The sequence below is a fragment of the Ambystoma mexicanum genome, chromosome 10 (genome assembly GCF_040938575.1).
Source record: "Ambystoma mexicanum isolate Mex_15411 chromosome 10, UKY_AmexF1_1, whole genome shotgun sequence".
In the NCBI taxonomy this organism is placed as follows: domain Eukaryota; kingdom Metazoa; phylum Chordata; class Amphibia; order Caudata; family Ambystomatidae; genus Ambystoma; species Ambystoma mexicanum.
The window spans coordinates 1,677,114,193-1,677,140,979 of NC_090932.1; the positions used below are offsets into that span (position 1 = coordinate 1,677,114,193).

Here is a 26,787-nt window from a genome sequence, read left to right on the forward strand (position 1 = left end):
TCTTAATTTTAATTGTTAAAATCTTGTAAGCTTAACTTTTGTAGAGGAAAAAATGATTATGTAAATTTCTTTTAATTTGTGTAAAAATATTGTAAAAGTTAATTAATTAACTAAATACAATAAAAAATAAAAAATAAAAAAAAGCACAATGAGTTACCTGCTCCTGTGACAGAGGGTGAGTGGGCTGCATGATTGCCTACCCCTGAGAGAGAGAGCCATATGAGCTAGACTTGGAAACTAATTGCAGGCATGTATCTTGCTGAATGTCTGATGGCAAGCTGGGGGCAGGGCAGAGAAAGAAGAATCTTACCAGAGGCTTGTTTCCCATACAGCTGTGACAGAATCTGGTGGTGGGCCTGTGAGCAGTGAGCAGCGGAGGATGGAGAAGCAGTGTTGGTGTGCTCTGTGGAATCGGAAACACTGCTTATCTGCAGAGCGCTGAACATCTTTTTCTTAAGCGGTTGTTTGTTTCCGATGAGAGCTATGGAATATGGCAATGTATAATAAAGGCGCAAAATAATAATACACGGAGACAATGGATACTGATGCTTCTTCTCTAATCTTCAAGCGCTCACGGACGCAAGGGCGGTAACGCCACCTTCAGCATCATGTGGGCCGCAGCCCACAACAGTGCAACAACAGAAAGGGGACAAGGCCCTCTTTCACAAACAATAACAACAAAGAGAGGACATTACATCTCCCCCTTGCATAGCAAAGAACTTAAGGTCCTCAGTTAATTTCTCTGATCCAGCAAGACGGCTTGCCAAGCACACTTCTAGAAGGGCTTTGCCGTATCACGTTTGCTGTCGCTGTCATCAGCGACCACTTGACTTTCCCAGTATTCAGAGTCTACATCCGACGAGTCATCACTGACTGTTGGATCAATATTATCATGGTGTAATTTGCCTTCAAAAGACCGAAAGAAAGAGGAGTTCCAAGTGATAGCGCCAGTGGGACTAGCAGCTGTTATCATGGTCCCTTGGATGTGAGTCACCGTCATGGGCTCTGTCCTGAAGGCAGGGACCTCTTTGGATTCTGGTGCCTGATGCACCAGTACTTGGTCTCCTATTTGGAAGTTGCGGGGCTTTGCTCCTTGTGGCGGTCAGCATATTCCTTCATCTTGTGTTTGCTCTCACGATCTCTGGACCGGGCCATGTCTGCACATTCGCTGGAGAGAGAGCTGTCAGGGTTGTGAGGCAGAGTGGTTTTACCACGCGCCCAAACCTGAGCGCTGAGGGACATGTCCCTGTGCTGCTGTGTGGTGTGTTTCTGTATTCCTGAAGTAATGTGCAGATGGCCTGCATGAAGGATCCTTTGGTGATTGAGCAGACTTGGAGGGTGCGCTTTGGGTTGCACATGAATCTCTCCACTGTTCCATTTGCTTGTGGCCACAAGGGAGTGACCTTGCGATGTTGGAAACCAAGATGTTCCGCAAACATGGCAAAATCATGTCCACTAAATGGGGGTCCATTGTCAGGCTTCACTCTGGAGGGAATTCAATAGTCAGCGAATGGTTTGTCTAACGCCGGTATTACTGCCTGAGCACTGGTGGAATGAATCAGATACACTACCGGGAATCTGGACATCTCCTCGATAATTACGAGTGCATAGTTACCGTTGGCGAGTGGGCCAAACATGTCGACGGTGACCTCTTCCCATACCTGTAGTGGCATTGTTGTCATCTTGTGAGGTCCGGGAAACGTGTGCGGAGCAACTGCCTTGCATGCCACACATTTTCCTAGTCCCTGATCCACTCTTTCCACCAACCCTTAAACTACTTACAACCTTCTTTTACTCTATCGCCAGCCCAATTGTGCCACCCACCCTGACCTGGAAATTGCCCTCTTGGTCACACTACTCATGAATCCGTCCACCAAATTCATTATCCTGGGCGACTTTAATCTTGGATTCAATTAGACATCAGACCCCAAAACGACTGCACTTGCACTAGCATTAAAAGATACGTACTTCACCCAATGGATTGATGTTCCTACCCACACCAAAGGATGAATCCTAGATTGGATCCTCACGGCAAATACTACCATTGAGATCACCTCCATTGACTCAATACCTTGGTCAGACCACCGGCTCAACTACTATAAGCTCTCTCTTGCCAACCCCCGCAAAGAATACCTGGAAATTGACCCACAAACTCATCAAGCCCACCATCATTAGTTCACTAGTATCCTGCTCCACATCCTGCAACGAGAACCCCCATGAACTTGCCAATCAATATCATGCCTGCCTAATCCACACCATATACCGGCATGCCCCATACAAAAAGCAAAAATACCCAGACCCCACAAGCCTAATTGCACCTGGTTCTCTGGGAACCTTGTTACCTTACGCTGGAAAAAATCCGCCCTTGAACATTTATGCAGAAGGCACCACTTCCCTAGCAACTGCAAGGCGCTCACCACTGTTTCTCTCTCCTACAAAAAGCCACTGTCACCCACAAATCATACAATGATCGAATCTCAAATGCTAGGTCCAATACTAAAGAGCTCGTCTCTATCCTGAGAGAACTTGAGACCCCCATACCCATTATCTCCACCACCTCCAACAACAAAGCATGGTGCACCACCATACAAAATGCCCTTTCCTCCAAAACACAGAGGAGATTTTTAAGCTTATAGCAATGAGTAAATTTGATATTGCATGCCTCACTGAAACTTGGCTCTCTGACGTAACCAATCATGCTGCTGCTTCAGCCCTTCCCGATGATTATCAAATCTATCGAACTGACTGCCAATCCTGTCGGGGCGGCAGCACTGCAGTGATTATAAGAACTCCTTGGCATCACATATTTGTCACATCTCACCTATTGATAACTGCCAACACACTCTGATCAAAATTGCCATTGACTCCAACACAACCATCTGTCGTATCAGCTTATATCGCCCACCTGTAAACATGCCTCTATTCGAAGAACAGTTGTTCATTCTTCTTGGTGACTTTATTAAACCCTCCTCCTATGTCATCGTCCTTGGTGACTTTAATTATTGGGCATATAAGGCCCAGGACTCTGAAGCTACCAGTCTCATGCTCTCACTAGAGGCCTATGGCCTACATCAACAAATACAATTGCCCACTCATAAAGATCGACACACTCTGCATTGGGTACTGTCTCATACCTTATTTTTGACTAATTTGGAAATGATGACCTGCCCTTGGTCTGATCACTGTCTTATTTCCTTTTCATTGGATCTTCTGTCTAAAATTGTTAGATGTAACTCCAACCCTGGTGTCAAACACACAGTTAGGAATATTCGCAAAATTTCCCTCGCCGCTTTCATTGAATTTGCCAAACATATGCTGGCAAACTTGCCACCTTCACATTGTACCACCACCCCAGTTGATCAATACAAAGATATTGCCTCCTCTGTCACAGACACTCTTGCCCCCAAACTTCAACTAAATTTGTCAAGACGGAAATACTTGGCCAATCATGGTTCTCTGAAAAAATCCTCGACCTAAGAACTCAAAAAAGGAAAAGGGAACAGGCATGGCGGAATATCCCTTCTGAGGCTTATCTTGCCTCGTATTGCAAAGCCGCCATTGACTTCAAAACCACTACCCTGGTTGCTAAACACGATTTCTATGACAACCGCATCAGCAATGCCAGGTCATCTCAAAATTAACTCTTTGCCATTTTAAAAGATTTCGAGGGCAAAGCTAACTCCTATTCTGCCATCCCTAAAAGTAATCAGTGTGTCTTGATATTCAATCAGGCTTTAATGCCAAACTCAATCTTCATCGTAATAAAATTGCCTCGCTACAAGCTAGAGTATTCAATTCTCATAGTTCCAACATTAATGAGGCCCCTGTCGCTAACCGATCTGACACCTCTATCCCTGTGTTCAATTTTAAAGAGATTTCGGAATCTGAGTTATCCAATATTGTCCAACACCTTAAGCCATCCCCCTGCCCTGACAACATTTGTCTTCCTGCTATGATTAAGGATGTTTTAAGTTGTCTAGTCCCTCTGGTTAATTAATCTTTTACCAATTCTACTGTGCCTGCTTCTCTCAAGGATGTCTGGAACTCCCCAAAAAGGCTACTCTTGATCCTGCCTCTTCGGACAACTATTGCCCTATTACTAATGTTACCTTTTTGCTAACATTTTCGGACAAAGCCGCATACAGTCATCTACTGCAACACATTGAAAATAATTATCTACTGGCCTCATTACAGTCCGGTTTTCGCGCATCACATGGCACTAAAACTGCACTGGTCAACCTAAAAGCTAACCTGTGACATTTTGATGCCTCTAGACAGATTGACCTTTTAATGCTCCTAGATCTCTCTGCAGCTTTTGATCTCGTCGATCACTCTTTGCTGCGGGAGAGACTAGGCACTATTGTGAACTTCTCCAAACGCCTTATGTTGGCTCTCCTCATTTCTAGGTCCCAGATCTGCTTGTGTTGCCTCAGGGGGCTACAAATCTCCCATCCAATTGCTGCAATGTGGTGTCCCTCAGGGTGCATATATTTCTCCCACTCTCTTTAACTTATACATTCGCCCTCTCTTTGACGTTCTTTACAGCATCAGCGTGAGTTATACCAACTACACCGATGATACCCAGTTGGTGATCAAACTAACTGGCATTAAAATGGCTTCTATCTATGCCACCATTGAGGGCTGGATGATGCAAAATTCCCTTGCCCTCAATGGCAATAAAACTGAGATCATGCTTGTTGGTACTTCTCAACGTATTCCAGATTTTCAGCTTTTAACATCTCCGGAACTACAATTCAGACCAGCCCTTGGTCAAGACCCTTGGCGTTTCTTTTTATGCCAATCTCAACATAAACAAACATGCCAGCTAGCTGAAGGCATCCTGTGACTATAAAACACGACTTATAGACAAATCAAACCATTCTTATCCACCACCAATACTGCAGCCATTGCCGGTACCTCGGTCAACTCCAGACTTGACTATAGCAACTGCCTCTTGGCTGGTACTGCTCTGTCCAATCTAGTTTCCTAACAGGTGGTACAGAATAATTCTGTTTGTGTAGTAGTTAGTATGTCCAGAAGGAGCCATGTCATTGAGGCCTGTAACTCCCTACACTGGCTTCCTGTTATGCACTGCATTGCATGTAAGGTGCTTTCCCTCACTCATAGGTTCCTCATAGACAATGCCCCATCTTACTTGAAAGAAAGGATTAAGCTTTCTCAGTCATCTCACACTCTACGATCCAACAACTCCAATAACCTTACGCAGCCTCGTCACAAGCTTGCCCGCTTTGGCGGGACTAGCTTTGACTCTGTTTCCCCACGTTTCTGGAACTCTCTCCCTGTTTTTCGGCATACCTACCCAGAGCTTTCGTCCTTTAGGAAATTTCTTAAACCATTTCTATATAATTCTTAGGACTAGTGCCTATCAACTCCTGCGTCTCCCTGGTCTACCCTTTGCTTCTCTCTACTGAGCTCTCTTACTTGCTGCACACTGAAGCCTGCAGGCGAGTTGCGCCTTATAAGAAATAATTAACATTAACAAAATCGAATCTCTTTGTGACAAAATAAATGCTAAAAATGCCATTATTGCAGCTCAGCCAAAGCTCACAGGCATAACCTACTCCAGCGCACTAAAATGGCACACATCGCCTCTCCCCCTCCCTAACTACCATTCTTTCTCTAAAACCCTCCAACTGCAAAAGAGACACATGCCCGGCTCACATAGTTAAGCTCTGCGCTCCCACCTTGATCCCAATCATCACCAACTTTGCCAACGCCTCCAACGCGTACTTCTGTCCTCAGCATTTCAGGTCTATTTCCTGTATTATAGGTCTATCCCCATATTCTACATCTATTTCCAGTATTTTTGTTCTATTTTATGTCTATTTCCCATATTTGAGGTGTATTTTCCTTTAAAACTTCCTATTGCTTATTTTTTGGTCTATTCCCATATTCTAGGTCTATTTCTTATATTCTAGGTCTATTTCCTGCATTTTAGGTCTATTCCTTCTTTTAGTCTATTCCCTGTATTTTATGGCTACTCCCTGTATTTTCGGTGTATTTCCCATATTTTAGGACTACTTTCTATATTGTATGTCTATTCCCTGTATTTTGGGTCTATTTCCTATATTGTTGGTCTATTGCCCATATTTTAGATTGCAAAGTGCCATGGAGTGTTGCTTGTGTTGGGAAGACTCTGTTAGCCTGCCACTGTTTCCTGCCTTGTCTGAGTCTTTCTTCCACTTTCATCCTGCAAGGAGGAGATTCTACATTAAAACTACTGCACTGACGTGCAGCGACGCAGAGTGCAGTGGAGTGTTGCTTGTGTTGGAAAGACTGTCAGCCTGCTGCTGTTTCCTGTTGTGGCTGAGTTTTTCTTCCCTTTCATCCTGCAAGGTGGGGCTTCTACATAAGAAACATCTGCACTTTTGCATAGCGACGCAGAGTGCAGTGTTGCTTGTGTTGCCTGAGAGTCGTGGTGACTGGGGCCACTGAAGAAACTGGGCGTAAAAATGTTTGTGGTCTTTGGATATGCAGAAACTTAGATATTTCCCAATGCCGTGGACTAGACAGCAGACCAAGTCACAGGTGAGCGAGCATCCCTTCCTGTCCGACGCAAGCCCAAAACTACAAATACACGTATCGCCAGGGTTCCCCCTGCCAGGCTGGCGAACCCCAGCTTCTGCATCCAAGATGAAGGACGCCAAGACTTGGCTCCAAGACTCTAAGGGAGGAGTGGAATGCAGGGCTCTGGTGCATGCATTGACGGCAAAGAAGAATCTAGCAACACTCTCCAATCGCGCTTCTTCAACAATGAAGCCAGTTTGGCGGCCAGCTATAAGCAAAGTACCACTTATTTCCCTTACCACCGCAGTGTACTCACCCAGGGTTTCGCTTCCCCGTGGGAATGCACGGTTGCTTTGACTGATGCAGACATTTTTTCTGGGTGAGAATTCAGGACTCCTAAGGGCGCAACCCTAGTCACCTTTTTATGAGGCCATGAAAGAAGATCTAACTCTTCCCGCCCCTGTGGGCAAAGTCACAAAGATGGCCGATCCCTCCCCGGCCCTACAAGGGGAATCTTGTGCGCTTCAAATTCCTTTTGGGTCTCTGCCCAGTCTAGCCAAAACTACCCTAGAATACCTTTAGGGCTCTGTGAACCGTCATTCGACTTCATACTCCCTTCACAGCCTCCTTTTGAGAGAGGAGACCTCTATATTGTTGAATCTATCCCTGATTGAGAGAGAGACCATCTTGGGGCACCTCCCAGCCCACACAACCAATATCATTTGGAAGGGAAGGCAAACCATCCTCAATCTTCAGCTACCATCCAGAGGTACTTTTCACTCCCAATACGCAACTTCCTTCCTCTACAGCATAGGTTCCTGCTAATACCTTATCTCGACCTTTGATGTCTTTTACAACAAACAGTTGACCAACCTTGTCCTTATAGCCTACCTTGTCCCAATCAGAAAGGCAACTTCAAAATGACCCGGCGTTTCCAACTCAACATGTGTAAGACGCAGGTACCCTGTCTAGGACATTCAACATGCAACAGTATTTAATGTCAGCCCTTTCCATCTCATTGGCCACCTATATGAAACTTCATGAAACTATGAATGAGAACATGATGGATCAGGCTACCCTGTTGGCCATGATTCACTCCAAAAACATCTTTATTGAATCGTTTATAACATCACTGCAATCCAGGGTGGACCACAAAGCTGAATGCGCAAATGTCATCCAGAAAAAGTTGCAAGACTCCTTGGATCTTGAAAGAGTGGACAAACCATGGCCCCTAAACTCAATATTTGAATTTCTCCAATTGAAATCTTTGGTCCATAATAGGGAAGAAGATGCACTGGCCACTCAGAACAAAGAAGATTCCTCTTTAAACAATATAGAATGCATGGAAATTCCTCTGCCCAAAAATAATGGAAATGTATCTAGAAAGCAAGTTCCGGGTACAAGCTCTAAAGCTGCACTATCTACGATCTGTCAGCCCTCGCTTTCCATAAAAGAAACCAACAAACTTGATGAAAGTTTTGTTAGCTTGCCTGTCAAGAACACCAGGGACAAGACATATTCCCTGAATGTCTTCCAACCCACCCACCGGCATCATTGACATTGCACCCTATAGAATCTGAGAAAACTGCAGTGTCCTTTCAGATTTTCCAGAACGAGAAGAAAAGGAAGGATTGCAGCTTGCTTTGAAAACAGCCCCTAGACCAAAAAAGTCTAAGAATGTGCCACTACCTTCAAATCAAAATATGAATAACTGCAGTGTCTTTCTAAGAAACCTTCAGTTTCCAGTCAATCTACTTTTGTCCCTTGAGGGGCAAAGTCTTCTCAGACAAGACCTGCTCTAGGCCGTCTCTACCCCGGATCTCTTAGAGCAGAGAAGTATCTTGATTTTATGAATGAGAAAGATCTGCATATGTTGAACAGACAAACAGAGAGATATTCAGCGCGATGATTCAAGAGATTTCTGACTTTGAAGTGATTTATCGACACACAAGCGACAATGCACTCTTGCAATTCACCTAGGATGGTAAATGTCACTCCATAAGATAAACATTATTCCTGGATATTGAGACCACCCAAGGTGGTATGGTATGATATGGCATTTATAACGCGCCAATACACAAGTGTTTCAAGGTAACCGTGTGAGGCTGAAAAATTGTGATATCTTCTCCTTGAGTGCCAGATTCGCAGAGCACCTTGAATTGGGGGTGGAGGGTTCGAACTACGTCCCTTTTCTTCAAGAATTTATGACCATACCTACCAAGAACAAGGCAACTGCACTACCCATAGACATTTTTTTTTCAACTCTGTAGTAAAGGAACAGAAACACCTATTTCGTAAAGATCTCACAATTATTCCACACCTGGTTCCTGAACAACGTCTATTACTGTAAAAAAAAAAAGAAAGCAGAAGTATAATAACTGGTTGACGAGAGAAAAAGCGTCCTTAGGACAAGCAGATGCGGAACAGATGCTGGCAACTACACTTAAGAAAGATGTTAGAGCTACATGGCAACGAATAAATGAGACAGATTCTTCGCGTTCGGCCTCTTTAGCAAGCACCGTTCATGAAGAAACCTGGACTGAGCTTTATGGCAAATTATTTGAAACCCAAGAAAACATACCCAACCAGAAGATAGAAGTAAATGGTGCTGCATGGCCCTTCCATCTTGACTATCTGGACTTGGAGATACTCATTAAAAAAGGAACTATTCTAGAGCTCCGGGACGAGACAGGATTACTAATAACATGATAAAACAATCCCCATATGTCTGGATCCTTTTATCCTGGACCTTTCCCATCAAATCTTCAGAAGGAGACCACTCCCGCAATCATGGTAAAAAGCTATCATTGTCCCGATATTTAATAAAGGCAACCGGATGGGTCCGACCAACTATCGTCCTATAACCTTGCTTGATGCACTGGGCAAACTGTTTTCAGCTTTCTGCTAAAACAGTTGCAACTATGGATACAGTCTACAAAGAGATTTGATCCATGGCAAACAGGTTTCTTGAAGGGGACGGGCATGGAACTAAATCTTTTTCTGATTAATTTACTTAAAGGAAAGGCACAAAACAGCAAAACAAAGATATACCTAGCTTTTGTCGATCTGAGCAAAGCATTTGACAGCATTGATCGCCAGCGCCTTTCGAAGAAAATGGAATCGTGGAACTGTCCACCCCCAATATTGGCTGCTATTAAATCCCTCTACGAATCCACTACCATACAAGTTTGACTGAATGCTGGGGGAATTCTGACTAATCCAATTCTCACCTATAGGGGCTTAAAAGAGGGTTGTCCACTTGCCCTGACTCGATTCAGTCTCTTCCTGTCGGATGCTGGGGAATACTTAAACACAGTAAAATCATTTCCCCCATCCATCAGGGGTGAGAAACTGCCAAGACTACTTTACGCAGATGACATTGTATTAGTGGACAAAACTCCTATAGGCTTACAGAGGTCTCTAGCTGCCCTAAATAAGTATTTGAAACAAAACAGTCTCTCGATGAACTCAACTAAGACTAGTATTAAGACGTTGGGCCCACGAGGAGGCAAGACAAGACCATCATTCAACTGGTACATTGGAGGCAAGCGGCTGAGAGTGGCTCCCCAGATTACCTACCTGGGGGCCCTAGTAAACACCAGTATGTGCGACCAACCACGACAACTGTAACTGAAATCCAGGCTCAAAATCTTGGCTGGCCAAGGGAGAAGGATCCACAAAAAGTTCTGCAAGTTCTCAATCTTGCTGTTATTGACGTTTTACAATCTAAAGGTGGTTTCTTCATTAACTTTCGGAGCAGTGGCATTTCTCCTTACTTCATGGACAATTCTGCCTACCTTGGAAGGAGCATTCTGGAGAAAGATCCTGAAGTTACAGAGTATAGCTTCCACTGCTTTGATTAGATATGAACTAGGTCTTGTTTCATTACAAGCACGAGTGACGTGGAAATCGTTGGCACCGGCAGTGCCATACGAAATCTTGAAAAACAAGCACTATGGAACAGACAATGTTCTTATAAAGCAGTGGCTTAAATGCTGCCAGTGTACTCTAGAAAATCTGCAGTCTGACCTGGAACAATTGATCAACTTTCCAGAAAATGTCAAAACTAAACTTTGGCGAGATGACAGGATCAGAACTCAAGAGGAAAGAAACTCACATCGCCTCATAGATGTTCTAAGAGAAGAAACCAAACCATGGAGATATGTTCCTAAATATCTCGCCAAAGCCCCCAATGGCTGGTATCGAAACCAATTCCTTCGCTTCAGATTTGACCTGTACCCTACAAATCAATTGCTGAAAATCTATGGGAAATCTGTGACAGAGGGCTGTAGATTCTGCCAGGAAAAAGAAAACACAGAGTCACTACAGCACATCTCATTGCTCTGTCAGGGTCTGACTGACCTAAGAACCAGACATATGACCAAATTATTAGAGGCCTGCAACACATTGGAAGTGAAGGAAATGTGGTCCTTCCTTTTCAGAGGGGAGAACCTTGCAGCGACAATTTCTTTGTTGAACTTCTTAATGGAGTTATTTGAATTGATCAACTGATCCATTTGGACAAAGACTTGCTACAAAGAGAAAATAACCTTTCTGCTTTTGGCTTAATTTTCTTCTGGATTCTATGACTTGATCCCCAAGTCTTGTATTAGCTTAAATGGAAATGTTTGATACATGATAAAGGTTTAAACTAAAGCACAAATCATTCAATAAAAATGTAAAAAACATATATCTGTCCCCTGCATTTTAGTTCTATGTCTATTATGTATGTCTATTTCCATAGTGTAGATCTATCTCCTGCATGTCAGGTCTATTTCCTGTAGTTTAGGTCTATTTTAGGTCTATTTCCCATATGTTAGGTCTATTTTGCTTTATAGCTTCTTAATGCCTATTGTAGGTTTATCCCCATATTCTAGGTGTATTCCTGCATGTTAGGTCTATTCTCTCTATTTTAGCTCCATTTCTCATATTATAGGTCTATCCTCTGTATTTCAGGTCTATTTCTCTTATTTTAGATCTATCGCCTGTATTTCAGGCCTGTTGCCTGTATTTTTGGTCTATTCTATGTCTATTTCTCATATGTTATGTCCATTGCCCTGTATAGCTTCCAAATGCCTATTTTTGGTCTATTCCCATATTGTAGGTCTATTTCTTGTATTCTATGTCTATTTCCTGTATTCTGGGTCAATTCCCTGTATTTTAGGGCTACTCCCTGTATTTTAGGTCTATTTCCCATATTTTAGGTCTGTTCCACTGTATGGCTTCCAAGTGCCTAGTTTATGTCTATCCCTATATTCTAGGTCTATTTCCTGTATTGTAGGACTTTTTTTAGGTCTATTCCCTATGTTAGGTCTATTCCCTGTATTTTAGGTCTATTTCCCATATTGTTGATCTTTTGACCCTATTTTAGATATATCCCCTGCATGTTAGCTCTTGCTGGTGTTTTAGGGTAAATTTCATGTCTATTTCCACATTTTACATCTATTTCCTGTATTTTAGTTCTATTTTAGGTCAATTTTGTTGTATAGCTCCATAATGCCTTTTTAGGTATATCCCCCATTTTCTAGATGTATTCCTGTATTTTAGGTCTATTTCAGGTCTATTCTCTCTATTTTAGGTCTATTTCTCCTATTTTAGGTCTCTATTTCAGGTCTATTTCCCATATTTTAGATCTATCGCCTGCATTTCAGGTCTATTGCCTGTATTTCTGGTCTATTTTAGGACTATTTGCCATATGTTATGTCTATTTCCCTGTATAGCTTCCCAAGGCATATTTCAGGTCTTATCCCATATGCACGTCTATATTAGGGCTATTTTCTATTTTAGTCTATTCCCTGTATGTGAGGTATATTCCCTTTATTTTAGATCTATCCCCTGTACTTTAGGTACATTCCCTGCATTTTAGGTCAATGCCAGCTCTATTGCTCATATATTAGATCTGTCCCCTGCATTTCAGGTCTTTTCCATGTATGTTAAGTCTATTTTCCATATTGTAGGTCCATTTCCCATATTTAATGTCTATCCCTTGCATTTTAGTTCTATTCCCTGTACTTTATGTCAATTTCAGGTCCATTTCCACATTTAAGATCTATCTCTTGCATTTCAAGTCTATTCCCCATAGTTTAGGTCTATTTTAGGTCCATTTCCCATATTTTAGGTCTATTTCCTGTATGTGAGGGCTATTTTAGGTCCATTCCCTATGTTAGGTCTTTTCCCTTAATGTAGGTCTACTTCCTATATTTCATATCTATTGAGTTTTAGTTAAATTCCCAATGTCATATCTATTTCCATATATAAAATCTATCACCTGCATGTCAGGTCTATTTCTGGTAGTTTGCATGTACTCTAGGTCTATTCCTGGTAGTTTGTAAGTGTATTTCCTACATTTTAGATCTATCACCTGTAATTTAGGTACATTCCCTGCATTTTAAGTCAAGCGCACTTCTATTTCCCATATGTAAGATCTATCCCTGCATTTCAGGTCTATGTCCTGTATTTTAGGTCTACTTCCTATATTTTTAGCCTATTTCTGTTTTTCAGGTCTATTCCCCCTGTATAACTTCTAAGTGCCTATTTTAGGTTTATTCCCTGTATTTCATGTCTATTTCACATATTTTAGGTATATTACTGTATTTCATGTCTATTCCCCCAGTATAGCTTTAAAGGTTCCTATTTTAGGTCTATTACCTGTATTTTAGGGATATTTATCATATTCTAGGCGTATTTCCCATTTTGGAATTCTTTTTCCCATATTTCAGATATATCCTCTGCCTTTTAGGTCTATTCCTGTTATTGTAGGTCAATGTTACATCTATTTACTATATTTTAGATCTATCCCCTGCAATTCAGGTCTTTTTCCTGTATTTTAGGTCAATGTTAGGTCTATGTCCCATCTTTTATGTCTATTTCCCTGTATAGCCCCATATTCTAGGTCTATTTCCTGTATTTTAGGCCTGTTCCCTATTTTAGGTCTACTCCATGTATTTAAATCTATTTTGCATATTGTAGGTCTATTTCCTGTATTTTTGTTCTATTTTAAGTCGATGTCACATATTTTAGTTCTATTTCCTGTATTGTAGTTCTGGTCATCTTATTCATATGACTATACTAATAGTTAAGTATTTTATGCAGGTATAACGCTAATTGTCTCTTAGCTCACTTTGCACTAATACTTTTAAACATTAAAAGAGTTCTGTGACTCAAGCTTAGGAAATCAGAATCGTTTATGCTTTGCTGTTTCAAAGTTCACTGCTCTTTATAAGTTTAAATGGTTGATTTATTTTTGAAGCACTTACTACCTTAAAGGAGCTAAATTAGTATCATAGGAAATCAGAATCGTTTATGCTTTGTTTGATAAATCCTTGGATGTTGTCCTTTCTCCCACAGGGTGAGACCTTTCCCATGGGGAAAGGGCGGTGAGGACACTACCCAATAGTCACCCTGGGGGTGGTGCACTGCGGGAAGATCAAATGGGAAGGGAAACCCCTTATGGGAAGAGAGACGGCATGTTAGGGAGAATGCAGTATCCACCCACCCCTTCACAACCTCCCTCACCCACTTACCCTTTGCAGGGTAACCTAGTCGCACATACCTCCATGTAGACCATTCCACCTCATTACCTTATACTGAGATGAGGAAAAGTAGGAGCTACCCATGTGTATCCTATAGGAAGACTGGGAAGAAGAAGAACTCCAGTAACCCAGTTGACAGCAACAACATTCATACTGAGACGAAGAAGAGGCGCATGGTGCTGAAGAGCACTCTGCGGAATCAACAGGAACGGACTAGTCAATATGGACAATCTATTGGTACCTGTGGTATAAAAAGGGGAGACAGACAAAACATGTTGTCAAACCTTCCCAGGAGGAACCGCAAGAGTCAGAGTGGTGCAGAGGAGAGGAGCAGACTGTGATGCTAAGCAGGGAGCAGGATGTACCAAAGCTGACCCGAGTGGCAAAACCACTGACCAAGCTGGTAGAGTGTAGCTCCAGAAGTCCCTGAAGCCTGGGAAGAACATGGGATGAGAACGCCTCTGCCCAAAGGAACTTGGAAATTGTGGAGCTGCCACAAACAAACAGAAGAACCGAGAGCTGGAGGAGATCCCTGCTCAACTGCATGTGCCTAGGAGGTGCCAAAACCCACATGCACTAGACTAAAAGGTAAGGGGCACTAAGAAACTAAGAAGGAGGTTGTGAGCAGAGAGGCTCACAGCAAGTGGAGAAAGGAGGGTCTGGGACCCGGAAAGTGGTATAGACTATACATCATCCGTCAAGGTGATAGACAGTAGCTGGCAGGAAAGTGAACTAGGTCTATTGAACAAGCAGCAGGGAAGGACGGAAAGAAACCACAAGAATACCTGGCAGGATAGTGAACCAGGTTTATCAAGAAGCAAGAGAAACACAATCCATCTTCTTCCTCACAGTACCTCATAGAGAACCAGGTCTGCTAACCCGGGTCAGAGACGCATGCCTCAAAGAGTAGAAGCCTAAGAAGGAACCAGGGCAAGGGAGGCATTTCCTCCTGGCATTCCAAAGTGGAGAAACCAGGGGAGGGCAGTCATTCCCCCTGGTGTTGTTGGATACTGAGAAGGACGCCAGTGGAAATGGAGTCATTTCCTCCTGGCATTGCAAAGTAGAAAAACCAGGGAAGGGAGTCATTGCCCCTGGCTTTGTGGGACACTGAGTCAGGGGAAGGAAGGCATTCCCCATGACATTGGAAACCATAAGAGAAACCAGGGGAAGGAAGGCATTCCACCTGGTACATTTTGAAGAACCTTTTAAAATCTTCTGTTCAGAAGAAGGAAGTCATTCTTCGGGACCCAACAGAGATGCTATCCTGAGTTGTTTTCAAGTGTAAGGGAAGGAAGTAGGATTTGACCTAACAGTGGACACTTATTATGTCAGATATTCTGACAATCTTCTTAGTTTATTATTTGAGGCAGGGAAACCCCCTCTTAGAATTAGGGAGAGGAAGGTTTTTCGCTTTTCAAATAAACATTTATAGCAACCACTATGCCACTTTTCTGTCGGTCTCGTACTTCTGCACCCTTACATTTGCTTTTCAAAGTCGTTGGTGCTTCATGTGACTTATCGAACTTGTAGATGAGACCGGAGCTCTCGTTGGAGCTTCTAGCTGCTGTAATCTTCTATTACGTCATTCTCTGCATCTCGGCGGCTCTTCTTAACCTCTATGCCTCTGCCAGGGCATTGTGGAATCCCTAGTCTTTTTTCTTCTGCTTATCAGGGCCTGAATTATGATTTATATAAGTTATACTATCTTAAATGGGTGAATGTGTTTCAACTATACCATTTTAAACATATCTCTAATCTCTTATTGTGATTTTATTTTCGTACAATATTTATTCAAAACAAATTGCTGATCTTCTTTAGTTTAATTTGTGATACCTTATTGTGTACATGTGGGACGCTTGATTCAAACCATTTCTCCTTGTTAACTCTGGCTTATCACTAATTGAGCTTTATGGGCTATCAGATCCAAAACATATTTTTCATTATGTTGGGGGACTTGGCAATGTAGCTTGTCAATTGTGGAGTGTTTCCTAAGATGCTTACCTAAATGCAAATCAATGTGACGGCTCTTGTCTTTTTCACGCCATAAAACATCTTCATGTGTGAAGGGTGCAGTATACCACTGCAAGTTGTGTTTATAGTTGAGATGTGGCCTTCAATTCTCTGAGGCAGTGTGAGAAAACAACTGAATGGGTATCCTGGTCCCTAATTTTGGTCTATTTCCCATAGTGTAAGTCTATTTCCCAGTAGGGTGTCGTGGTCCCTATTTTTGGTCTATTTCCCATAGTGTAAGTCCATTTCCCAGTAGGTCTTCCTGGTCCCTATTTTAGGTCTATTTCCCATAGTGAAAGTCAATTTCCCAGTAGGGCTTCCTGGTCGCTATTTTAGGCCTCATTCCTGTAGTGTAAATCCATTTTCCAGTAGGGTGTCGTGGTCCCTATTTTTGGTCTATTTCCCATAGTGAAAGTCAATTTCCCAGTAGGGCTTCCTGGTCGCTATTTTAGGCCTCATTCCTGTAGTGTAAGTCTATTTCCCAGTAGGGTGTCCTGGTCCCTATTTTTGGTCTATTTCCCAGAGTGTGAGTCCATTTCCCAGTAGGGCTTCCTGGTCGCTATTTTAGGCCTCATTCCTGTAGTGTAAATCCATTTCCCAGTAGGGTGTCGTGGTCCCTATTTTTGGTCTATTTCCCATAGTGAAAGTCAATTTCCCAGTAGGGCTTCCTGGTCGCTATTTTAGGCCTCATTCCTGTAGTGTAAATCCATTTCCCAGTAGGGTGTCGTGGTCCCTATTTTTGGTCTATTTCCCATAGTGAAAGTCAATTTCCCAGTAGGGCTTCCTGGTCGCTATTTTAGGCCTCATTCCTGTAGTGTAAGTCTATTTCCCAGTAGGGTGTCCTGGTCCCTATTTTTGGTCTATTTCCCAGAGTGTGAGTCCATTTCCCAGTAGGGCTTCCTGGTCGCTATTTTAGGCCTCATTCCTGTAGTGTAAATCCATTTCCCAGTAGGGTGTCGTGGTCCCTATTTTTGGTCTATTTCCAATAGTGTAAGTCCATTTCCCAGTAGGGCTTCCTGGTCGCTATTTTAGGCCTCATTCCTGTAGTGTAAGTCCATTTCCCAGTAGGGTGTCCTGGTCACTATTTTTGGTCTATTTCCCATAGTGTGAGTCCATTTCCCAGTAGGTCTTCCTGGTCCCTATTTTAGGTCTATTTCCCATAGTGAAAGTCCATTTCCCAGTAGGGGTTCCTGGTCGCTATTTTAGGCCTCATTCCTGTAGTGCAAGTCTATTTCCCAGTAGGCATCCTGGTCCCTATTTGTGGTCTATTTCCCATAGTGTGAGTCCATTTCCCAGTAGGTCTTCCTGGTCCCTATTTTAGGTCTATTTCCCATAGTGTAAGTCCATTTCCCAGTAGGGCTTCCTGGTCGCTATTTTAGGCCTCATTCCTGTAGTGTAAGTCCATTTCCCAGTAGGGTGTCCTGGTCACTATTTTCGGTCTATTTCCCATAGTGTGAGTCCATTTCCCAGTAGGTCTTCCTGGTCGCTATTTTAGGTCTATTTCCCATAGTGTAAGTCCATTTCCCAGTAGGGCTTCCTGGTCGCTATTTTAGGCCTCATTCCTGTAGTGTAAGTCCATTTCCCAGTAGGGTGTCCTGGTCCCTATTTTTGGTCTATTTCCCATAGTGTGAGTCCATTTCCCAGTAGGGCTTCCTGGTCGCTATTTTAGGCCTCATTCCTGTAGTGTAAGTCCATTTCCCAGTAGGGTGTCCTGGTCCCTACTTTTGGTCTATTTCCCATAGTGTAAGTCCATTTCCCAGTAGGGTGTCCTGGTCCCTATTTTTGGTCTATTTCCCATAGTGTGAGTCCATTTCCCAGTAGGTCTTCCTGGTCCCTATTTTAGGTCTATTTCCCATAGTGAAAGTCCATTTCCCAGTAGGGCTGTAGTGTAAGTCCATTTCCCAGTAGGGCTTCCTGGTCGCTATTTTTGGTCTATTTCCCAGAGTGTGAGTCCATTTCCCAGTAGGGCTTCCTGGTCGCTATTTTAGGCCTCATTCCTGTAGTGTAAATCCATTTCCCAGTAGGGTGTCGTGGTCCCTATTTTTGGTCTATTTCCCATAGTGAAAGTCAATTTCCCAGTAGGGCTTCCTGGTCGCTATTTTAGGCCTCATTCCTGTAGTGTAAATCCATTTCCCAGTAGGGTGTCGTGGTCCCTATTTTTGGTCTATTTCCCATAGTGAAAGTCAATTTCCCAGTAGGGCTTCCTGGTCGCTATTTTAGGCCTCATTCCTGTAGTGTAAGTCTATTTCCCAGTAGGGTGTCCTGGTCCCTATTTTTGGTCTATTTCCCAGAGTGTGAGTCCATTTCCCAGTAGGGCTTCCTGGTCGCTATTTTAGGCCTCATTCCTGTAGTGTAAATCCATTTCCCAGTAGGGTGTCGTGGTCCCTATTTTTGGTCTATTTCCAATAGTGTAAGTCCATTTCCCAGTAGGGCTTCCTGGTCGCTATTTTAGGCCTCATTCCTGTAGTGTAAGTCTATTTCCCAGTAGGGTGTCCTGGTCCCTATTTGTGGTCTATTTCCCGTAGTGAAAGTCCATTTCCCAGTAGGGCTTCCTGGTCCCTATTTTTAGTCCCTATTTATCTGTATTTCTGATCTACTTCCCCCTGGAGCATCCTATTCCCTACTTTAGGTATGTGATGTGTCCTGGCAACAGACAGTTTTGTATGTTGTGAGTTATGATGGTTTTTATGCTTCCATCTTACAATAAATTGCATTTAACAGTTTGACTTATTGATCTGAAGTGTTTCCACTTTAATTTGTTTTACTTAAATTAAGTAATGATGGTGATAATATAGATAATGAATGTTAATCTTAGCTCCCAGCAGTGGTGTGTGGTGCGTGAAAAAAGTCAAATAAACAATTGAAGAACGCCCTCAGTTTTCTACCACTCTTCCAGCACCTCACATTTTATAGCCTAGTTCAGAACCCTAAACCAATTGAAATGTTTGCTGCAAGAATTCATGTATTATTTGTACTTGCAGACATGGAAAACTGCTTGAAATGTCCAGAGGACCAGTGGCCCAATGCAAGGAAGGATGACTGCATGGAGAAGGTTATTGTATATCTCTCTTACAGTGACACCCTTGGTGTGAGTTTGGCATCCATGGCTATTCTCTTCACCATAACCACAGCTGGGGTGCTGGGAATTTTTCTCCTACATCAAGATACACCGATAGTGAAGGCCAATAACCGGGATCTGAGCTATGCACTCCTCGTCTCCTTAATGTTGGCCTTTCTCTGCTCTCTCTTATTCATTGGATACCCAGCCATGTGGACATGTCTGGTCCAACAATCTGCATTTGGGATTATTTTCACTGTTGCTGTGTCTTGTGTTCTGGCAAAAACCATCACTGTTGTCATTGCCTTCAATGCCACCAGGCCTGGGAGCAGTTTGATCAAATGGCTGGGGTCCCGAGTGTCCAGCTGCATGGTCATCTTCTGCTCTCTTGGGGAAGTAGTAATTTGCCTCTCTTGGCTGATCACCTCTCCCCCCCATCCTCACACTGACATGCAGTCTGAAACTGGGAAGATGATCCTGCAGTGTGACGATGGCTCTGCTATTGCATTCTACTGTGTGATTGGTTACATGGGAATGTTGGCCTTTGCCAGCTTCCTGGTGGCTTTCCTAGCCAGGAACCTACCCGATAGATTCAATGAGGCCCAACTCATCACATTCAGCATGATGGTCTTCTGCAGCGTCTGGGTCTCCTTCATCCCAGCCTACCTCAGCACTAAGGGCAGGTACATGGTGGCTGTGGAGGTCTTCGCCATTTTAGCTTCCAGTACTGGACTGCTGGGCTGTATATTCATTCCCAAATGTTACATAATTGTATTCAAACCAGATGTGAATACTAGCAAGCATTTAACCACAAGGAATAAATGATAGGTGAATGGCATAACTGGACATAAAGACTAGCAATCATGATAACTAAATGATCGTAGAGTGAAGGGCATTGCTAGCCATCTTAAGCTCGATATAAAGACTAGCAACATCGTAGGGTGAAGGGCATTGCTAGCCCTCTCAAGCTTGATACAAGCACTAGCAACCATGATAAATATATGATAGTCGGGTGTAGGGCATTGCTAGCCATCTCAAGCTGGATACAAAGACTAGCAACCATGATAAATATTTGATCGTAGGGTGAAAGGCTTTGATAGCCATCTCAAGCTGGATATAAAGACTAGCAACCATGATAAATATATTATAGTAGGGTGCAAAAATCATTGCCAAACAATCCAACATTAAAGCACATCCTGCTGTATAGCCGCAACTGACCCACCTAGAGCACTCCCCCTTCTGTTTCCAGATAGTCTCAGAAACTAGTCTCCATCCTGAATAATCTCAAACCATCAACATACAAAGAGAACATGTGAACCCACCCCTGTCATAAAAGAAGGCGTGGAAGCCCTTATCCCCTTCATCATGAGTTTCATCAATGCCGCCTTCCCCTCGTGTACAGTCCCCTCCTCACTAAAGGAAGCCCGGGTCAAACTCCTGCCCCTCCTGAAATAAACCCTTGTTAAACCCAGTCACACCCACCAACTACCCATTCGTAACAACCGTCTCATTTCTCCTCAAAATCTTAGAGACAATTGCATACTTACAAAAAATCCTAGGCCTGCAGCAATCAGGTTTTAGACAGGGTCATGGAATGGAATCAGCCCTGTTGGACCTAAAAAACAACTTGAACCCCTCACAGATAAAGACAAGCCGGCTCTCCTGCTGGTGCTAAACCTACCCGCCGCGTTTGATCTAGTTGACCACAACATCCTCTGCCAGCATCGCACATCAGTGGCTAATTTCACAAAAGAAATCATGTCCTAGGTAGCCTCTTCCCGGCTGACAGGACAATAAGGGTTTTCTCAGATGTTGCTTGTGCCCTCCCTCCCCCATCTCATGTGGTGGTCCCCACAGCTCTTATGTCTGCCCAACACTGTACAATATATTTACTAAACCCCCTTTCAACCTCCTGGACTCCTCAATATCACTAACACTAACTATCCTGATGATACGCAAATTCTGCTCCCCCTCACGGGCATATACTCGGAAGGCTCCCACTGCCTCAACTCAATTTACTCAGCTATCCAAGCTTGGAAGGCCAGCAATGGCCTTTGCTTAAATGATTAAAAAAACCGAGATCTGGATGGTTGCGCCTCCAAGGACCTGCGCAGCTCGTATTTGAATACAGACTGACCACTAGATTGTTTACAAAAAACTTGAAAAAAAATATACAAATAAATATTTGGAAAACAGCATCATTATATGATTATATTATCAAGACAACCCAAATTGTGAAAACCCAAGGCATTTCAAATTTTATTTCAAGAAAACAAAGGGAATTATTCTTGCTCCTGATGAACCATTGAGATTTTCAACTGGGAAACACGTGTTGAGTGAGAATGAGTGAGAATCTGCTTATTCAGTAAAGATTCATTTGCAAGTCACCAGGTGGTAACACTTGGATCAATACTACTTGTTGACTTTGATATATATAATTAAAGAACCTTGAAAAGCACCATCTATATGGATTGAAGCCTTTTTTTTTCAAAACAAGAAACTAAATTCAAGATTTGGATACTATAAACTTAGCTGACTCACCAACATAAAACTTCACATTTAAAGTTGGCGCATTTGAGTAAACCTTTTTGTCATTTCAATTAATTTTGCATTATTGTCTGTGTAGCAGCCACACAAGGATTTGGGAATTACTCCTGCAGACAACAACATAACCTAAAGAGCAGGCACCAACGGAGAGCTTTGTTGGTTGCAACATCTATTTTTGCTCACCATGATAAACACATGATACCCGGGTGAAGGGCATTGCTATCCATCTCAATCTGAATACAAGAAGTAGCGGCCATGATGAATACATGATAATCAGGTGAAGGGCATTGCTAGCTTTCTCAAGCCGGATATATAGACTAGTGACCATCAATGTTCCCTGTAATTATTTTTCTCTATGTGTGGAACTGGTTGGCTGTTGTGCGCACATTATTTTCCTTCTGCGCAGCTGACTAATGAGGTAAGCCCCTTTTTGAGCATGCGTGTTTAGTGAACTACCTTAGCAGAGGAGAGTTTTACATGGAATTTCCTCTTCCCAGCCACTGCAATTCTTTACAAATCCTACAACACTTTTTCCAAACACATAGGTGAAAATAAAATGTCATAAAAATGTAATACAGAAAACTCATCAACCAGTCCAAGACTTCAAAAACAGCCACAGTACCTTGCAAACGTACTTTTGTGCAGACACAAATGTATGTTTTATGCCACTGGAAAATCAATCATGTGTATTACAAAACACAAATATCTCATCATAACTGATGTGGCTGTCAAGAAATTTAGACAGAATACATTTGCAGATGGATTAATGGCAATTAAAAGCAATGTGTCAAAAAAACATGGTGATCGGCATTCAAGTGCCAATTCAATGAAGTAATTCAAGGCCCAGGACAACATGCTTCTAATAATTTGTGTAAGTATGATACTTGCATCACAATAACTGCACCTCAGAATATTATGATCAAACATTCCTGTACCTCTGCTTATATCCACATCATGTTGTCCTGCGGGTAGTGATAACACCAGCCGTACAGCTAAGAGACATATGCATCATCTATTTGTACTCCCTAAAAGAATTAAAATGCACCTATCAAAACTGAGAAACTATGACCATATCATTGCTTCAACTCACATTGCTACACTGAAATTTCTTCGAATTAGTGACCAGCAGAGCACTGGCATAAGAAGGAACTCCAATAATATTAATGCCCGATCTCAAGAGGAATTTTAAGGGGAATAAGCAGAAAGTATGCCTATTGGCAAAGCTAATGACTTTTTTACTCCCTGAAAAATCATTTAACTCCAGTAGGGAGCACAATCTGATTAGAACCCTGCTTGTACCCCTGTCATAGGAAGTAAAATGACGGGGCACGTAATAAAGTCTATAGTTTTGCCCACCCTGCCACACCACAGCCTAGATAAAATTAAGCAAGAGTCTTACTGAGGTTTATTATGGCGCCCTGTTGAAGGAAATCACATATATATGCCTTTTAAGTCAATACCATCAATTCATCAGCGATACAACTGATTGAGTGCCTTCTTCTGCAACGATGGATCCCTCTTCTGTAATTCTTATCAGTTAAATAAGCTGCAGGGGGATGCTAGAGACGATACACACAGAACACATGGTCATATTGAAAACCCCTCAGCAGCTGAGCATGGAAAGAAAAAGAAGGTGCTGTTGTCTAGACTGGTAGTAGCATTTCCTATTCTTTAGCAAACAAGCAACACATTGCTTGCAGTGTACTGCTGAAACGTCTGACTTGGTTTTTGGAATTAGCTGCTTTGCTCATCACCCGCAAGGAGTGATGACCTGCGCTCTTCCAACCATACCCTTCCCTCGCCCCTGTGCTTACCTCCAATACTAGTTGATGGAGCACTGTAAAAAGTGAAGGATTGTAGCAGTACACACTGACTGGGATATTTGCAGACCCCCAATACTTTGCAAGCAAGGCATATTTAAATGCCTCAACACATGATGTGCATTTTAAAAATGTCATAACTCTGCATGTACACAATTCGTTTGCAGTACATACAAGATTGTTTGCAACACACACCACCCTTATATCATTGTGTAGGATTACACAAGAGCTCAGTGAAACCGTTTTTGTATAGCAGCGAGTTACCATATACTGTGTGAAGGTCTATGCCCAAAGGAACTCTGAACACTTGGAAACGATGCATATTTTGTGAAAAGCATTCTCCTGTCTGAATATCCGGTGCCCTGATACTATGGACGAGTAATCCCATGCATAGTCCATAACCATTATCCTTTGTAGGCAAAGTAAATGATATTGCAATGTTGCTCTCCACTTATAGGGTAATGTTAGTAATGCTAAAGTATAAGACGCTGAGCATCACATTTGTCTTCTCAAAATCCTTAGAAAGCAAATTCATATTTGAGGTTGTTAATGTGTTAACTTGCAAGGGGGGCGCTTCAACACACTTGCATGTCATATGTACAAGTATGGGATAAGATTACACATCCAAGTCAGTATCTGAAATTTGAGCAGGTACCTAGATTATATAGTGTGGGTGATGCTTTTGGTAAGGCACAATGAGTAACAAATTCTCGTGTGTGAACATTATTCATATTACAACAAACATAAAACAAGTGTATGTAGGTACAGGTCTGCAAACCTTTCGCAGAGTCAAGAGAGGAAGAGTCAAGGTTGACCAGTAATATCTTAATGTGTTCTAGGGTAGAAGTTAGAGTCATACAGTAAATGTGTGGTAAAGTTTAGGAGTCATGGGTGGGGAGGGGACATTATTTGATTAATGTGTGCAGGCATATCTTGGTTAGATTCTTCTGTTCATGCAACCAGTTTTTCATATTAGTTTTTAACCTCTTGTGTGTGTATTTTGCTGTTAGGGATTTTAAATGAACAGAAAAACAAGACTAGTTGCTTATTTTAACAGAAAGAACATTTCAGCAAATTGCTGCAGCTTGTGCTTCATTACATCTTTTTGAATAGGTTAGAATTGTTTGTGCGCACAGCTAAAAGTCTTCTGAGCGGCACCCACAAGGAAGCTGGGCATGCGCACATGCGCTCAGCTTAGAGAGAACGTTAGCGACCATGATGAATACATGATTGTCGGGTGAAGGGCACTGCTCGCCATCTCAAGCTGGATAGAAGGACTAGCGACCATGAAGGATATATAATAGTTGGGTGAAGGGAATTGCTCGCCATCTCAAGCTGGATATAAAGACTAGCAACCATGATAACTACATGATAGCCAGGAGAAGGGAATTGCTCGCCATCTCAAGCTGGATATAAAGACTAGCAACCATGATAACTACATGATAGTCAGGAGAAGGGCATTGCTAGCCATCTCAAGCTGGATATAAAGACTAGCAACCATGATAACTACATGATAGTCAGGAGAAAGGCATTTCTAGCCATCTCAATCTGGATATAAAGACTAGCAACCATGATAACTACATGATAGTCAGGAGAAGGGCATTGCTAGCCATCTCAAGCTGGATATAAAGACCAGCAACCATGGTAACTACATGATAGTCAGGAGAAGGGAATTGCTCGCCATCTCAAGCTGGATATAAAGACCAGCAACCATGATAACTACATGATAGTCAGGAGAAGGGCATTGCTAGCCATCTCAAGCTGGATATAAAGACCAGCAACCATGATAACTACATGATAGTCAGGAGAAGGGCATTGCTAGCCATCTCAAGCTGGATATAAAGACTAGCAACCATGATAACTACATGATAGTCAGGAGAAGGGCATTGCTAGCCATCTCAATCTGGATATAAAGACTAGCAACCATGATAACTGCATGATAGTCAGGAGAAGGGCATCGCTAGCCATCTCAAGCTGGATATAAAGACTAGCAAAAATGATAACTGCATGATAGTCAGGAGAAGGGCATCGCTAGCCATCTCAAGCTGGATATAAAGACTAGCAACCATGATAACTGCATGATAGTCAGGAGAAGGGCATCGCTAGCCATCTCAAGCTGGATATAAAGACTAGCAACCATGATAACTGCATGATAGTCAGGAGAAGGGCATCGCTAGCCATCTCAAGCTGGATATAAAGACTAGCAACCATGATAACTGCATGATAGTCAGGAGAAGGGCATCGCTAGCCATCTCAAGCTGGATATAAAGACTAGCAACCATGATAACTGCATGATAGTCAGGAGAAGGGAATCGCTAGCCATCTCAAGCTGTATATAAAGACTAGCAACCATGATAACTACATGATAGTCAGGAGAAGGGCATCGCTAGCCATCTCAAGCTGGATATAAAGACTAGCAACCATGATAACTACATGATAGTCAGGAGAAGGGCATCGCTAGCCATCTCAAGCTGGATATAAAGACTAGCAACCATGATAACTACATGATAGTCAGGAGAAGGGCATCGCTAGCCATCTCAAGCTGGATATAAAGACTAGCAACCATGATAACTACATGATAGTCAGGAGAAGGGCATCGCTAGCCATCTCAATCTGGATATAAAGACTAGCAACCATGATAACTACATGATAGTCAAGCTGGATATAAAGACTAGCAACCATGATAACTACATGATAGTCAGGAGAAGGGCATTGCTAGCCATCTCAAGCTGGATATAAAGACTAGCAACCATGATAACTACATGATAGTCAGGAGAAGGGCATTGCTAGCCATCTCAAGCGGGATATAAAGACTAGCAACCATGATAACTACGTGATAGTCAGGAGAAGGGCATTGCTGGCCATCTCAAGCTGGATATAAAGACTAGCAACCATGATAACTACATGATAGTCAGGAGAAGGGCATTGCTGGCCACCTCAAGCTGGATATAAAGACTAGCAACCATGATAACTACATGATAATCAGGAGAAGGGCATTGCTGGCCATCTCAAGCTGGATATAAAGACTAGCAACCATGATAACTACATGATAGTCAGGAGAAGGGCATTGCTGGCCATCTCAAGCTGGATATAAAGAGTAGCAACCATGATAACTACATGATAGTCAGGAGAAGGGCATTGATAGCCATCTCAAGCTGGATATAAAGACTAGCAACCATGATAACTACATGATAGTCAGGAGAAGGGCATTGCTAGCCATCTCAAGCTGGATATAAAGACTAGCAACCATGATAACTACATGACAGTCAGGAGAAGGGCATTGCTAGCCATC

The 26,787-nt window shown here is 42.6% G+C and overlaps 1 protein-coding gene across 1 annotated transcript in view; it reads left to right on the forward strand.

The window, feature by feature from the left end:
* The window catches only part of LOC138493101 (vomeronasal type-2 receptor 116-like), a 223,856-nt gene extending 202,408 nt beyond the window's left edge, over positions 1 to 21,448 (forward strand). The window contains exon 4 of the mRNA XM_069620314.1: positions 19,052 to 21,448. Coding sequence (XP_069476415.1) covers positions 19,052 to 19,953 — 902 coding nt within the window. The 3' untranslated portion in view covers positions 19,954 to 21,448. The remainder of the gene's footprint in view (positions 1 to 19,051) is intronic.
* Positions 21,449 to 26,787: the final 5,339 nt, after the last annotated feature.